General features: G+C 44.5%; 1 protein-coding gene across 1 annotated transcript; it reads left to right on the top strand.

Annotated features, from left to right (window-relative positions):
- The first annotated feature begins 10908 nt into the window (after positions 1–10908).
- LOC119197387 (piggyBac transposable element-derived protein 4-like) lies at positions 10909–14953 on the top strand. The gene is made up of 4 exons (XM_037453641.2): positions 10909–12063; positions 12174–13054; positions 14004–14115; positions 14742–14953. Exons 1-4 carry the CDS (start codon positions 11379–11381, stop codon positions 14951–14953), a joined length of 1890 nt encoding a protein of 629 aa, XP_037309538.2. The 5' UTR covers positions 10909–11378.
- Positions 14954–15243: the final 290 nt, after the last annotated feature.

The raw sequence follows: 15243 nt of genomic DNA, 5'->3' as shown, positions 1-15243 counted from the left end.
GGTTGTATATACGTGAGTGCTGGTTGATGGTATAAGATTTGTATTTCTGGTGATTTGATGTAAGTGTGTATGCAATTAATACGTGTTGTTTGTTTCTTTGTTATCTTTATTACAGGGGGGGGTGAGGAGTAGTTTAGCCCTGCTCCGGAGTTTATATACCTGCACGTAGTGTTACTCCCCTGTCTAACAACACTAGCTACACCTGGCTGGGCCACCCAATGTACGTTTTGTTAGGGCGCCTTGGTAGTGTGCCAGTTAGGTTGTGGTTTTGTTGGGAGATAGGACAGGTAAGGGGGTGGGAAGCATTTTGTTCTTTTCGTTGCTTTGGTACCGCCAGCCCTCCTCATTTCCCCTGTTAACCTCAACTTCAAGCTCACGTCTATTTCTTGGCCACAGGACGCTGTCAGGCAGTGGCGTGGATCCCACTCCCCTCCTGGGGAGGCAGAACGTAACAGTCTGTAAGAAAGAGAAATGCATTCAAGGCTGCACAATAAAACCCCTCCCTCTGTAGACCTACATTCATTTCCAGGGTCCCTATATGAAAATAACATTTAAGGTTTTAAGTATTTAGTTGGGCTGGCAGCAGGTTGTTCATCAGAAGCAGCTTAAGCAATCGTGGCTTTTATCCTTTTCTTGTTTCTCTACCCCTCTTGGATGAATTCAAACAATCTTTTGTATTATCCTAATTCAAGGTTTGCAGTCATTGGGAGAATACAGATATTCTCTCAGCTAAAGACCATTTGTTACAATATAAAAAAGCTGCATTTTACAAAGACACTAAAAATGAAATGTTTTTAATTCATTGAATATATGAATAAAACTGTTCCTTGAACATCCCTGAGGGGTTGAATAGTTAAAAACAAGTAAACCTTTTAAAACATCTGAAGTGCAATACAGTTCTTGAAACAAAACACTTTAGTCTATGCCCCACCGTTTGAGACAATCGCGACTCACAAATGCAGAGGTCAAATTCATGTATGAAACTCAAGCTAGAATCCATGTGTACTCTTTTGCGTAATTATGCTAATAATTCAACCTCAAAGGTTTTGGCCAAGTCAAAATGGCAACAACTGTAAATACTAAAACAAATTATTAGATTGAAGAAACTAGAGTGGAACAAATATTAGATTTTAACCTATAGAGACATCAGAGGTACTGGCAAATTCAACCAACAGGTTTTTAGGATAATGAAATTAAAGCTTATGAAATTCATATTTTAGAATGGATGCTAATGTGAAAAAAAATATTCACAGAGATAAGCCTCTCCCAGTTCTGGTACAGCAACATGATGAGCGAGAGCAGAAAAAACCCGACTGACGAGCAAAAAGCATCCCCAGTTCTTCCAGGATTAATTCTTGTTAGTAGTTTAAAAGAAGACTCAAAATGTTCTGTCTACAAATCTGTGTACAAATGCACTGTTGAGTCTGCTATAAAAGGCTGAAGTTACTGAATTGTTATGTATGTTGCGTTACCTTGTGCACTTTTCCACGTAAAGGAATATAAGAATAAGAATACTTCGTTTTGGTTTAGCATTAAAGAAGAAATGTTAGTATACATATATTATATGCACATCTCAAATTCATATGGCATAATTGTTTCATTAAATACATTTGAGTTGAGCATATTCCTTGCATTCCTGGGCCATGGCTTGTCATTAAGTAGTGATGGTGGGTTCCACCTGCAAAAATATCTGCTCTCCCTCTTTTCATGGATTATGTTTAGAAAGAATGAGAGGGGCGTGGACTTGTATACCTAATCTGAAATCATGTTGCAGTTTAAAAAACTAAAAATAGCAGTTACCTATATAGAAACATTGTAAGTAAAAACACTCATAGTTCAGTATTGTGGCTGTCTCTTTCCTTCTAGTGGAGCACAAGGTGGTGGGAAGAAAAGACAGATGGAAAATAATAGAAAAGATATGACCAGCCAATCAGGGAAGGGGAAAAAAGCTCAGTCAGAGAAATGGGGTGAGATACTGCAGGAGAAGAGAGAGAGAAAGAGCAATGTAGCTGCGGCTGCAATACTGTTTGCTTGAGAGTGCCTTTTAATCAGCAGAGAAAGCACCGGTGAATTGGATAAAATGTTATCTGGGAGCTGGAAAAGTGGAGGTGGAATTTATGGTACATTATGTTCCCGCTATAAACAACTGCTCCATGGGTTTTAGCTAGCAGAAGTCATTCATCACACACAGCTCAAAGCACTCCTTTTCTTTGCTTTCAAATGCAGGCTGGAACTGTGCCCAGACTGATTCGAGGCTCTATATGCACCGAGCACTACAAAAAGTTAGAGACAGTGAGCCCTTTTTCTGTCTACATTGAATCTATTTTTCTGTCTTTATCTGCAATGAACACATGTCCAAACACTCAAAGACACACAGTTGCGAAGAAGCAAAGTTAAACTCTAAAAAATAAATTACTTTTCACTGAAAATGAAAAGTTCTGCTTTCCTTTTTCACATCTAGTCCTACTGGTCAATAGTAAGGTTGTCAATCAACAAAGAGGACATGACCCACAGGGGCAAAATGGAGGCAATTTTGGGCTATAGAGAATTAAACAATCATGAGAAAACACCGCCACTGCTGCATAATTGGTACGATTGAGCATATATGTACTGCGCTTGAGTGTCGTATGTGTAGATTACTATAGCACTAGGAGTTTTAATAATTGTGTTGTAATCTGTATGGGCAGATCAGTATATATGTATTATTCATAATCTGAAATTGGATCAATTGAAGCAGTGAAACATACAGAAGTATAAGTGCAAAACTAAACCTTACGAAGACCACGGCATGCAGTGGCTTCCCCATTGTTCTCCAATGCGGAGTGTCCCACACTGTACAAATATGTACAGTGTGAGAGACTGTCGGAGGGGCAGTGAATACTTGGCTGCAGCGTGTGGTGTCCACCATACACGGCTTGAGAAGGTCTTAAAGAAGTCATAAATAAACTATTTCTCTCTTCAACATCGATGGTGCTCATATAGGAAGTCATTGTGATATAACAAATCTTTGATTTCGGAGAACTTTCTCCCTATACAACATTAATCTAACTGATATCACGCCTTCATTTCCTGGGGGATTAGCGAACTGAATCTGAATATAGTCCATGAACACGCCCTTCAGGTGAGGACTCCACATCTCTTGGTTGCAACTCAGAAGATGGGACAGAAAGGAATTGGAGGAATTGTGTGGTGAGTTTGCAAACATCCCTCACTGTCTCCTTTCAAACATTTTGGAAAATCCACAGGAGCTGAAAACTGTTGATAAAACGGTATGTAATTGTATGTTAAAATCTGTATATATGAGTCAATTTTTTGTTTTTCCATTCATGTGTACACAAATGTACAATGCTAGGCACAATTTGTAACCAAACTGTTTGCGTGGGGGTTCTTTTCGTTTTATTTTGTAGTCTCTTGTGTCCCTGGGGTAACTTCCCCCCGGAGACCCCCACGCCTGGCCGACTCCCAGTTCCCCCCGCCCTTCTGGAGTGTTAAAGACAGTCTGGATTTCGGTCCTGGGGGAGGGAGGGGTGGGGTTCTGTCACGGTTTGGGTTTTCTTCCTGTTTTATTTTGTAGTCTCTTGTGTCCCTGGGATAACTTCATTTCCTGCCTTGTCCTGTCTTCCCCAGTGATTGTCTCCAGTGTCCATGATTATTTCCACATGTGTCCTATCACCTGCACCTCCTTTGCGTATTCAAGCCCTGTGTGTCTTGTGTTCCATGTCGCGTCATTGGTAGCGTGTGCATTGTCTACATGTTGTTGGTGTATGTCCCTAGTCCCTGTTGGCGTTTTGTCCACTTTTTTTGGATTTCTGCGTGAGTCCTGCCTCTACATGCACCAGCTCTGGGACAGAAGCATTACATAGCCTACCAAGTTATTTTGAGATAATAGGCAATAAGTTAGCTCACCACATACATACATTACAATGGCTGTTTTACTGGACTTGTGATGGATTTGAGGTTTGTATTTTGGAATAAACATATCGTTATGTACTTGAGAAAATGTTGCATGGGTTGATTATTTTTCTTGAATATTCTCCTCAATATTGTACAATTTACTTACTTACTTACTAGTCACTTATTGTTGGAATGCTTCAAAGTATTCTTTGAATCTTTACTCAACGTTTTCTATTTCTTCCGTGGCACGTTTTGACACTTTCAGCTATCAAATCTGTTCAAATATTAAAATGTTCAGGTCCTTTCGGACTTTGCAGCTGTCTAGCTCCTTTCACATTTTTCTGTTACAAACACAGTATAAACAATTTCATTAAAAACCAGCTTGTTGATATTGTGATGTCACAAGAGGCTGTGTCCATTCCCAGGAGATGGCTGTAACCATGAACAGCTATGGCTCCATCTGCTGGTGGAGTCTGGAACTCCACACCTCAATTAACGACATTCCCGAACACCTAAGACTGATCAGGGTCTGATGACCTGAAAGGCCTTTAAAGGGTTATAGACATAGTTAGCAGAGGGGTGTGGGGGTTGAAAGACCAGACCACTGCAGTAGGATTTCGCGCTCACGGTTCACAGAGAGCACGGCTGTCAGCCAGCAGGCCGTACACCGGCGAGGGCCGAATTTGAGATGTGAATTAAGTACTCGCAACCTTGTGATCCAGAGTGTGCAGCAGCATCAGAATCTGGTAAAAGAAATATGGCACTTCTGCCCTCACTGCCACAATATTCCCTTTTCAGGCTTCATTTTTGGATTGAAAGGATGGTTGCGAGCAAAGCCGTGCACTCTTCACGGACTTGTACAAAAAGCACATTGGCTGTTGTGGGACCATCAGGAAAAAACGCATTGGCTTCCCTAAAACACAGACGATTGACCTGCCAAAAGAGGCAGAGCGGGGCGATATGCTGTAGATCCAGAGTGGAAAACTCTTTGTGAAGTGGATGGACTAGAGGGAGGTGACCATGTGTTCCACAATACACCAGGTGTACAGTGGACAAACTGTTGAACGGGTGAAGGAGGCTGGGGTGTGGCAGATGAAGTCCGTACCGGTTCCAGACGTAATTGTTCACTACAACAGGTATATGGTTGGTATGGTCCGATGCCCTTATCAAAACATACAGCCTCCGCCACAAGACAATGAAGTGGTACAAGACCCTCTTTTTCACTTCATGGACATTGCGTTTGTCAATGCCTACCTCCTCTGCAAGGAGATTTTCAAAGGAAAGAAGGACCCCACCCAAAAAAAGCCTTTGAGCCACAAGGCCTTCAGGGAGCGGTTGGCAAAGGAATTGCTGGCATTTGCCAAAAGCTCAGGAGCCCCACCGCCCCTGCCTCAACGTTTTTTGCATGCCCATGGCTTTCTTTTCCCACGACCGGAGGGAGGATAAGGAGGTTTTGTCAAAGGTGTGCCAATGCTGGTGGAAAAAAAAGGTCAAAACAACCGGTTACTTCCCTCCCCCGGCTACATTCCTAAGGTCCCGTCCGCTACGTTCTGGCCTATTGTGCTGCAGGCTTTCTGTCCTCCCCCGTTTCTGACGCCGGACCAGGCGAAGCTTAACCTCCTCTGCCCAGTCCGAGCCCTAGACCTGTACGTCCGCAGGACCGCCCAGTGTAGGCTCTCCGAACAGTTGTTTGTATGCTTCGGGCCCCCCAATACTGGCGGCCCGGTGACTAAGCAGAGGATGAGCAAGTGAGTGGTTGAGGCCATCACACTTGCTTATGAATCGGCCGGCCAGCCCGCACCTTTGGCTGTCCGGGCCCATTCTACAAGGGGTATGGCGGCTTCTAAAGCCCTGCGGTCGGGAAAAGTATTGCTACATGACGTTTGCATGGTGGCAGGCTGGTCCTCTCCCCACACGTTCGTGAGGTTTTACCACCTTGACCTTAACGCTACACCTGGAGCACAGGTGCTCTCGTCTGAGTGTGCGTCATAAACTTCACACCACGGTCACTTGCTTATATGGTGAGTGGGTATTGGGTTCCCTGAAGGAAACAAGACTCTGCCATACTCCCGGCATGCCCGTGGCACTTGATTCGGCCCTTCAGAGATGAATGGTCCTGCCCTTCGGGTCCCTTTATAGCGCCCTGGTCCCGGCGTCGCCCGCCTATGACGTACCAGCTAGCCATTGGTTAGATTTCACACATGCTTCATGACGCAGAGGCGTTCCCACAGTGTTTTTACGCAGCGTCTCATTCCCTTCAGGGAAGGAAGGTTACATACGTAACCGAGAGACGGTCTCCCTCTGCCTCAGCTCCACCAAGAGCTGCTTCACACAGTGGTATGACGAGCTGTCAAGTTCTTACTGGATGGACCCCCACAGACTGAGCATTCCCCTACGACATTTCCCTTATGTAAATAGTTATTTATTTGGTTTTACCGGTTTGCTCTGTTGAAGACTTTTTGATAAAAGTTGTTGCAATTGGCTTTAACATTCAGTTTTGTGTGTTTTTTGAATGGGTAAACAAGGAGGTCTGGTAATATTTTTGGACTAGTCTATCCCAGCCAACTTCGGGCAAGAGAAGGGGTACACCCTGGACCAATCGCCAGCCAATGGCAGGGCAACACCGAGCCAATCAATTATTCACACTCACATCCATACACCTACGGGCAATTTAGAGTTCCTAATCCACAGAGCATGTCTTTGGACTGTGGGAGGAAGCCAGAGCACCCGGTGAGACCACACAGAAAGGCCACTGGGTGGAGTTTAACCCAGGAGGTGAGGCGACCGTGCTGAGCACCACACCACCGTACCACCCCTGGTGCCAAAATGTACCCAAGTTTTTATTTTGGAAATCTCGCCTGAACTCTCTGTACTGAAGCCTCTGTAGATTTGTTCTGCTTCACTCAATCAAATTAAAACTTTCCACATATACTGTCCACAACCTGGGCTTTGGAATTGAGAATAAAGGCTAGAATTTTATCAATGTTTTATAGTGATGGATACACTGTACATTTTCTTTTCCAGGTGGACTTTGAAGCTATTTTTTTTAATTTCCAATCTTCATTTATTAGTGACATATATACAGATATTTTACATCTGCCCACTAACATAGGTTCCCCTTTAGCCTGCAAAAAAGATTGGACAATCTTCTATTTGGACAAATAGATTAAATAATTACAAGTTATACCCACACTTTATGGGTATGCAATTTTCGGAGCAGAGGCTATAAATGAGGCTAGGGCTTAAAGGGTTAAGGTGGGGATTCTGTGTAAACCGCAGTCTCTCTCTGCCCTTTTGAGCTCGTTAATGAACCCACCTGCGCCGTTCACGTGGATACTCGCACACATGCGCTTTTGTCTGTTTGTCTTACACAGCTGAACCATAATAGCTGATTTGTGGAGTCACATGACCAGCTATGCTTTCTGTCAACATCATGAAACCCCTCGCTCGCTCCACCCTCATTGCGCATAATCACTCACTCAGTCCCTCTCGCTGTAGTTTTCTGTCTCACCCCCAATCCCATAATTTCAAATAACAAACTTCCTGCCTCCCCAAACCCCTCCCCCCTCCCAACTTCATCCTTCCAAAATAAAAGCCTCAATGAAACTTTTCAAATACTAGTACAACTACTTCTCTTGTGAGTCTCGTGTCTCTAGTCGCGTCATTGTCTTCAGTTGTCTTCTGTCTACAGGTCTCGTCATTTTTCATGCCATGTGAGTTTATGTCGTCGTTGTTTCAAGTCCAGGTCCCCATCTTTGTTTTTTTTTTCTCCTCCTTTTTTATTGGTTGGAGTGATTTTGAGTTTGGTTTTCTGACTATTAAAGTCCTTAATTTTTGTATACTCCGCATCTGAGTCCTCCCTCTTTGCCCTCGCACCCCAGGTATTGACACTACTATAAAAAGTGCTATTAGTTTATACCGCTTTTAATACTTAGTACTACTACCAATCGTATTTCTGCTATTAATGCTACTACAAACACTATTACTTGCTAGTACCACAATTACAACTATAATATTACTACCGACAAAATCTCACTCCAAGGTTTTTTGAAAAGTTAAGAGCTCTGCATTCAGTCTGTCCCATCGATCTTGTTAGTAAGTAACAGATCTGCAAACTTGTTGCTTTGCAGTAAAATTCGGCAGTTTTAAATGGCAATTGACTGACTGAAATGTGCCTAAGATTTGAGTTGAGTTGTTGGTCATTCCCAGAATGGTTTTGTAGACCACGCGCAGCCAATGGTGTAGTCGCATGGTATGAAGGAAGGGCCGATCCACCAAACTATTTATAGTCTATATTCTGGGATGGAGGATGTGTGGCCCACGGACCTGAAGAGCTCCTGACCCACCTAGCTGCAAGGAAGGGTGGGGGACTCAGGGAGTGCATAGATGAACACCATCTAAAAATACTGTATTTGGGTAGTCACTTAAAAAGAAATGTGTAGTGCCATTGTTTCATCCTCAATGATTTTAAAGACTGAAGACTTACACAAATTAAATCCAAGAATCCTTTGAGTAGCCTTGAATCATGACTGTTTCAAATCTGCTCCGTGCTGTTCAATGATTTCACACCAGTGGCGAGTAAAAAAAAAAAAAACTTTCCCTAACATGAAAATCTTGATGAAGTTATTTGTGTGTGTTCTCTATAGTTTTCTTTTTTTCAGACAAATTACTCCTGTATCTGTCCACACTAGATACCCTTACCACGACTGCCTCCAGTGTAGCTAGAGAAGCTTTGTATGTGCGGCTTCCCTTTCACACCAGTCTGTTGTCTGGTTGTGAGGTCAGGCTGATCTGGGTCCAGTTGTTTTATCTCTAGTTTCTCCGTCAAAGTTCTTCTCTCAAACAGGTCTTGAAGGAGATATGTTACCGAGTTCGGGTTGGGTCGTGAGAATACTGCTTGTGCTTGCCATGTCGTTAAAGCGGCATCTCATGAGACTAGCCCTTACGACAGCACAGCTCGAGGCCAGCCCTACGATGGCACACGGCTGAATCTATATGTCACTCATTTATCTTGTTACGTCCGGCTGCTCCTATGATAAATACCCATTCTGTAAAAACAATGTTAAAAGAGAGAACTCTGAGTCTCTTACACTCAGTAAAAACATGATAAATAGTCTCTCTAAGAACAGAGATAAAAGCATTGGAGGCGACAGCACCATGTAAAATTCTTCACTGGAGGTCGGCAGTCCGTTTTTTGAGGGGAGGTTTGTATAAAATCCTCCACTGTGGGCCAGGTACATTTTGTCCCAGCCTGTTGCATAGTCCAGTTCTGTTCGTGCATTTCATGCAATTGAAGTACAAAATATTTGTGTCGTAGCAAGCAGGGGGCCGGTGAGATCCCCCAGCTCCGGGCTCAGGTACAATTCAGGAAAAGGGTCTGCAGGGTCTGGCTCCACTTCGCCTGGCTTGTAGATCTGGATCTCTGGCTAAAAACAGCACCTCTTGTGGTACCCAGGGCAGACCCCCCCAAAAGAAATCGACCATCTTCTTCTGTATGTGGGCTAAGAAGCCCGAGGGAGGGTCTAAGCACATAAGACGGTGCCACAGCTGGGATGCTATCAGGTTGTTTAAAACCAAAAGTCTACCTTTAAAAGACATTTGAGGGAACAGCCATTTCCACTGGGAAAGTTTCCCCTCAATTTTTTTGTGACGCACTCCCAGTTCTTCTGGACTAAGGCTTCTTGTCCAAGGTGTATTCCCAGGTATTTAAAGCCATCTTTCCTCCATGCCAGGCTCTGGGGTAGAACTGGGAGGCTGTCACGCCATTCACCAACAGCGAGGGCTTCACTCTTCCTCCCGTTCACCCTCGCTGCCGATGCCCTACTGAACTTTTCCATGATCTTGGTTAAAAGGTCTGCATCCCTCTATCCCTTAATAAAAAAAACAATGTCATCAGCATAAGCTGATTAATCCATGCCCCCCCTAAAACCAGGTAAAACCAGGCCTTCCAGGCAAGAGCATATTTTTATGAGGAGGGGTTCCAGGGAGAGCGCATAGAGCATCCCGGACAAGGCACAACCCTGCCGGATCCCTCTACACACTCTAGAAGGTGCACACAGACTGCTGTTTATCTTCAGCATACTCTCAATGTCCCTTTACAACACTTTCATCTTAGACATTGTCTACCATGGACCTGCCGGGCACACAGTAGGCCTTGTCCCGATGGATGACCTGCTCCATAGCTTCCCTCAGCCTGGAGGAAAAGACTTTGGACAGGAGCTTATAATCCACACACAGCAGGGACACAGGGCGCCAGTTGCCGATGTCCTGCAGGTTTCCCTTCTTTGGCAGCAGAGATATTACAGCTCTGCGGAAGGACATCGGCTTGGAACCAGAGGCCAGACTTTCATTTAAGAAATTGAGGATATCTCAGGTTTTATAAAACTCTGCAGGGAGGCCATCAATGCCGGGAGAACGCCGTCCCTGCAAACTCTGCAAAGCGGCATTCAGCTTCTGCATGGTTATGGGCCTGTTGAGCTGTTCGTTGATCTCCTCGAAGACTTGAGGTAGTTCATCACAGAACTCCTCCCTGTACTCACTGGCATACAGGAGAAGAAGCCCACAGCTCGCCTTCTAATCTAGCATGGTTCCACACCCGGCTGCCCTGCGTCACCTAGCAGTGAGTGGATCACCCTCCCCTGCCCACTCTTCTTCTCCAGGCCGAAGAAGTAGCCATTTCCGTGATGGTCTGAAATCGGGACCTGACCAGTGCACCCTCAACTTTAACGTCAAACAGGTCGGTCAGAGACATTTTTTTCCCTTTGAGGACTTCAATATGTCCTCAATCTCCTGTGGACTCCCTTAATTGTTCTAGTTCCAATATATCAGTTTCCAGGTCCTTCATAGATCTAGCAATGTCTCTGTTGACAGAGGAGCCTAATCTCGATCTTACCGTGGTCCCACCACTGCTTAACCCTCCTGTTGTCTTCGGGTCAAAATGACCCGACACTGTGTTAAAAACCCCCAAAAATCCCCCTTAACGATATTTTTTCACTTGAAATTTTATGACTTTGCCTAGATTGGCCCCAACAGTAGAAAAAGTGAAATGTTGCTTTTATTCACATTTCCATGTAAGCTGTACAAAAAAATGTACAAAGGTGGTCTTCGGGTCAAAATGACCCGTGAGGCAAATAGAGTTGAAATCAAGGTCACGGAGTTATTCAAACACCACAGAATGTTACAATGTTTTAGTTGTGTCTCAGATCAATTAGTTCCAGAAGTAAACAACACAAATCAGGTGTTCTTCCCGCGGACTGCTGTGCCTTTGATCAGTCTCAGATCAATTAATAGTAAACGTGAACAAGAGGGTAGAAGATGTAAACAACACAAGACAGGTGGCGTTCTCGCAGACCGCAGAGCTCTTTTTCTGTGGATTTCCAGTGGTTATAAAAGTGCTCCAAATGACAGGACCCCAAATTCTCTCTGTGCTGAAGACATGAGTGTGCGTTATAACGTTGAAGAGGCTCTAGAGCTGATTTTTTCAGATGTACAGCAAGACAACTCTGATTCAGACGAGGAAGTGGAGGATGTTTCAGAAGAAGAAGATGGGGAGGAATTCAACCCAGAGCATGAAGAATCATCTTCAGAAGAAGAAAACCCTGAAGCTGAAAGAGACTTTCCTTTCGAAAAATGGCAAAATAACATGGTCCTCATCAGCATATGACCAACACGGCAGGCATGCAAAACAAAACGTCATAAAGATGACCCCAGGACCAATAAGGTATGCCGTTTCTCATGTCAATGACATTGTCTCTACATTCTACCTGTTTATCACACCAGCAATAGAAAAAATAATCCTGGAGATGACAAATCTGGAGGGTTTTTGCAAATATGGAGACAGCTGGAAAAAGATGGATGAGACTGACCTTCAGGCCTACATAGGGCTGCTAATCTTAGCAGGTGTATACAGGTCCCGAGGCAAGGCTGCAGCTAGTCTATGGGATGCAGAGAGTGGAAGGCCAATTTTCCGAGCCACAATGCCACTCAAACTCTTTCACACATACTCAAGACTGCTACGATTTGATGACCGTGAATCAAGACCAGCAAGACGTGTGACAGACAAACTTGCGGCCATAAGAGAGGTCTGGGACAAGTGGGTGGAGCGGCTGCCCTACCTCTACAGCCCAGGGCCTGATGTAACAGTGGATGAGCAACTGGTTCCATTTAGAGGTAACCTATTTTCATATTTGTAAATCAAAAGTGATTTTCACTATTGATTTCTTCGACTGTTTTCTGTGACACTGATACTAATCACTGATGCTAATGTCTTCTGTCCAAAGGTCGTTGTCCTTTCCGGCAGTATATGCCCAGCAAGCCAGCAAAATATGGGATCAAGTCATGGGTGGCTTGCGATGCCAAATCAAGCTATACTTGGAAAATGCAAGTTTATACCGGGAAGCTGACCAGTGGATGCCCAGAGAAGAACCAGGGGATGCGAGTTGTGCTTGATGTGACAGAGGGACTGAGGGGTCACAATGTGACATGCGACAATTTCTTCACCTCTTATGAACTTGGACAGCAGCTCCTGAAGAGGAAGATCACCATGGTTGGTACAGTTCGAAAGAACAAGCCTGAGCTCCCACCTGCACTGCTTGCATCAAAGGAGAGAGAGGTCTTCTCATCGAAGTTTGCCTTCACTCCCACCACTGCTCTTGTTTCTTACCTCCCAAAGAAAAACAGGAATGTAGTTCTTCTGAGCACACTGCACACAGACGGTGACATTAGCGATCGTGAAGACAGGAAGCCAGTCATCATCCTAGACTATAACCGGAACAAAGGAGGTGTGGACAACCTAGATAAGGTGATTGGAACATACAGCTGCAGAAGGATGACTGCCCGCTGGCCCCTGGTCATCTTCCACAACATCATTGATGTTTCCTCCTACAATGCCTTTGTGATTTGGAGAGAGATCAACCCGACCTGGATGTCTCGTAAGCAGAACAAGAGGAGGGTGTTCCTGGAGCAGGTAGGAAAGGCACTTGTGACTCCACTGATTGAAAGAAGGAAGCACGTCCCCCGCACAGAAGCCTCAGCCGCAGTGGTAAAAGCTATTCAGAGTGCAGGAACTCCTGATCAACCTGAGGATCCAGCTACCACAGCCACTTCCCCAGCTAGGGCAAGTAAGAGGAAGAGATGTCAGTTCTGCCCTCAACAGAAGACTGTAAAACACATACGGTGTGCTGCAGGTGTAAGAAATATATCTGCAAAGGCTGTGCACTTGCATACTGCCCTACATGTGCCAATTAGTTGAATGGGTTATGTTATTTTTCATGTTTGTATTGTTCATTGTGGTAGATTTTTTCAGACTTGTTCTTAAATTGTTCACGAGAAAAAATGAGAAACTGAGTCATTGGATGAATAAAAACTCCTTTTTCTACAGTTTTTTCTTTTCTTAACACATTCTGTGGTGAATGACAAGTTGTTTCTTCAAGCAAGTTGAAATCTGGTGTTTAAAATTAAATTTAGCTGCTTATATGAGAGGTTTAGTGAAGACGGGTCATTTTGACCCGGAGGACACGGGGTGTATACAGAAAATGAGGACAACAGGAGGGTTAAGACTGCTGAACTCGCTCTTCCTCAGCCTAAAAACACCATAAAAAAAGGACCTTTCTGAATTTCTTGTCAAATGTTAGAACAGTATTAAAATGCCAATAGGCACTTTTGGGGAGAACATCTCTAATAAAAACATCACAAATGAGCGATCAGTAAAAACAATACTGCACATTTTAAAATGCTGCTTTAAAATAAGAGAAACGATCAAACCTGGTTGAGGAGAGTCTACCTTCACTAAAATGGGACCACGTGTACTGACGGAAGTTAGCATGCATCCTCCTCCACACATCCACCAGGCCATGAGAATTGACCAGCTGCCTCAGAGCGTGCTGTGAAGCTGGATGTGGCTCTGCATGATTGCGATCTAAAGATGCATTTTCTGTACAGTTAAAATCCCCCGGGGCGCAGCCATTTAAAACCTCATTTATTTTTTGTAAAAACAGCTTCCTCTCTGCACCGACTGTTGGAGCATACACATTGATAAAAACAACAGTAAAAAGGTCGAACCGCGCCTTGACTAAAAACAACCTCCCCTCGATGATGTGTTTGACCTCCAGGGAGACTGGCTTAAAAGACCTGGAGAAGAGGAAGCCCACTCCTCCACTGAGGTTGGTGTTGTGGCTCAGCAGGAGTTCCCCTTCCCACTCCCTTCTCCAGTCGGACGCGTTGGTGCTGTCGCTGTGCGTCTCTTGCAAGAAAAGAACATCCACACATTTTCATTTTTGTAAATTCATAAATGGATGCTCTCTTCCTAACATCTCTGGCTCCATTTGCTTTCAGGCTTCCTATTTTAAAAGTACGCATTAAAAGAACAAAAATAAAAACCAAATCAATTAAAACACACATTGGAGTTTTTATCTTGGCCATTGTTTATTGCTCTTTTCGCTCAGGCGGAGTCTGGTTGAATTATAATAAGACTCCTCAATTTTTAGATTTCTCTTATTTTTTACTTTTTAAAAAAAACGTTTTTATCTGTTCTGCAGTGTATAATTTTTCTCTTCGACTTTTTGTAAGAGTGGCAGTATGAATATCGCTGCTGTCCAATACACATCCCTCACTTTCACTACCGTCTGATTGTCTCTTCTTCCTCCCCAACCTTGATGGCTTTTGCCTCGCTGCCTGGGCTTTGCCTCTTTTCTTTGTTGTAGCTTTTGTTTCTCCTGCTTCCTCCTCCACCGCCCCATTTAGTACTCCACCCACCTGTCCAAGCTGCCCCTATCATCACCCTCTACCACCTCACCCACCAAAACGCACTCATTCACACCGTGCACGTCTCCCATACTCACCCCGTGTAGGTCAGTCACAGCAGCGGAGCAGTCCTCGGGCCGCCGCTCTGATGCCGCAGCCACCGCGGCAAGAGGCACACCCGCTGCAGCCGCAACAGGAGGTACCCCTGCCGCGGCCTGGCCAGGCGGAATCGGATCACCGCGCCTCGGGCAGGCACCCACGGTATGCCTCGCCGCAGCCGAAACATTTCATCACCGACGAACTTGCAAAAATCACGTAAATCACGTAAGCTCCACGTTCCGACTCTAAGAATCATATAGAGGTGTCTGCGGTGAGACACTACGTGTTTCAGTAACTGAGACCTGCATCCAGACAAGATCTTTGGTGGGACAGGTTTTCCCCATTTACCATGGCGTCTTAAGGACGCTGACCGGCGAGACACTGGCAGGAGAAAAACACCCAACAAAGATTAAAGTGAAACCCAACTACCTAACCACATTAAAGTAAAAGAAACTAAATAAATTCGAAAAACCAACTCGCTCGCAGACCTACTCACTCCCAGCATTCACC

Source organism: Pungitius pungitius, chromosome 11 (genome assembly GCF_949316345.1).
Source record: "Pungitius pungitius chromosome 11, fPunPun2.1, whole genome shotgun sequence".
NCBI lineage: Eukaryota > Metazoa > Chordata > Actinopteri > Perciformes > Gasterosteidae > Pungitius > Pungitius pungitius.
Note: the sequence above shows the minus strand (reverse complement) of the source record. Positions and strands in the feature narration are given on the sequence as shown.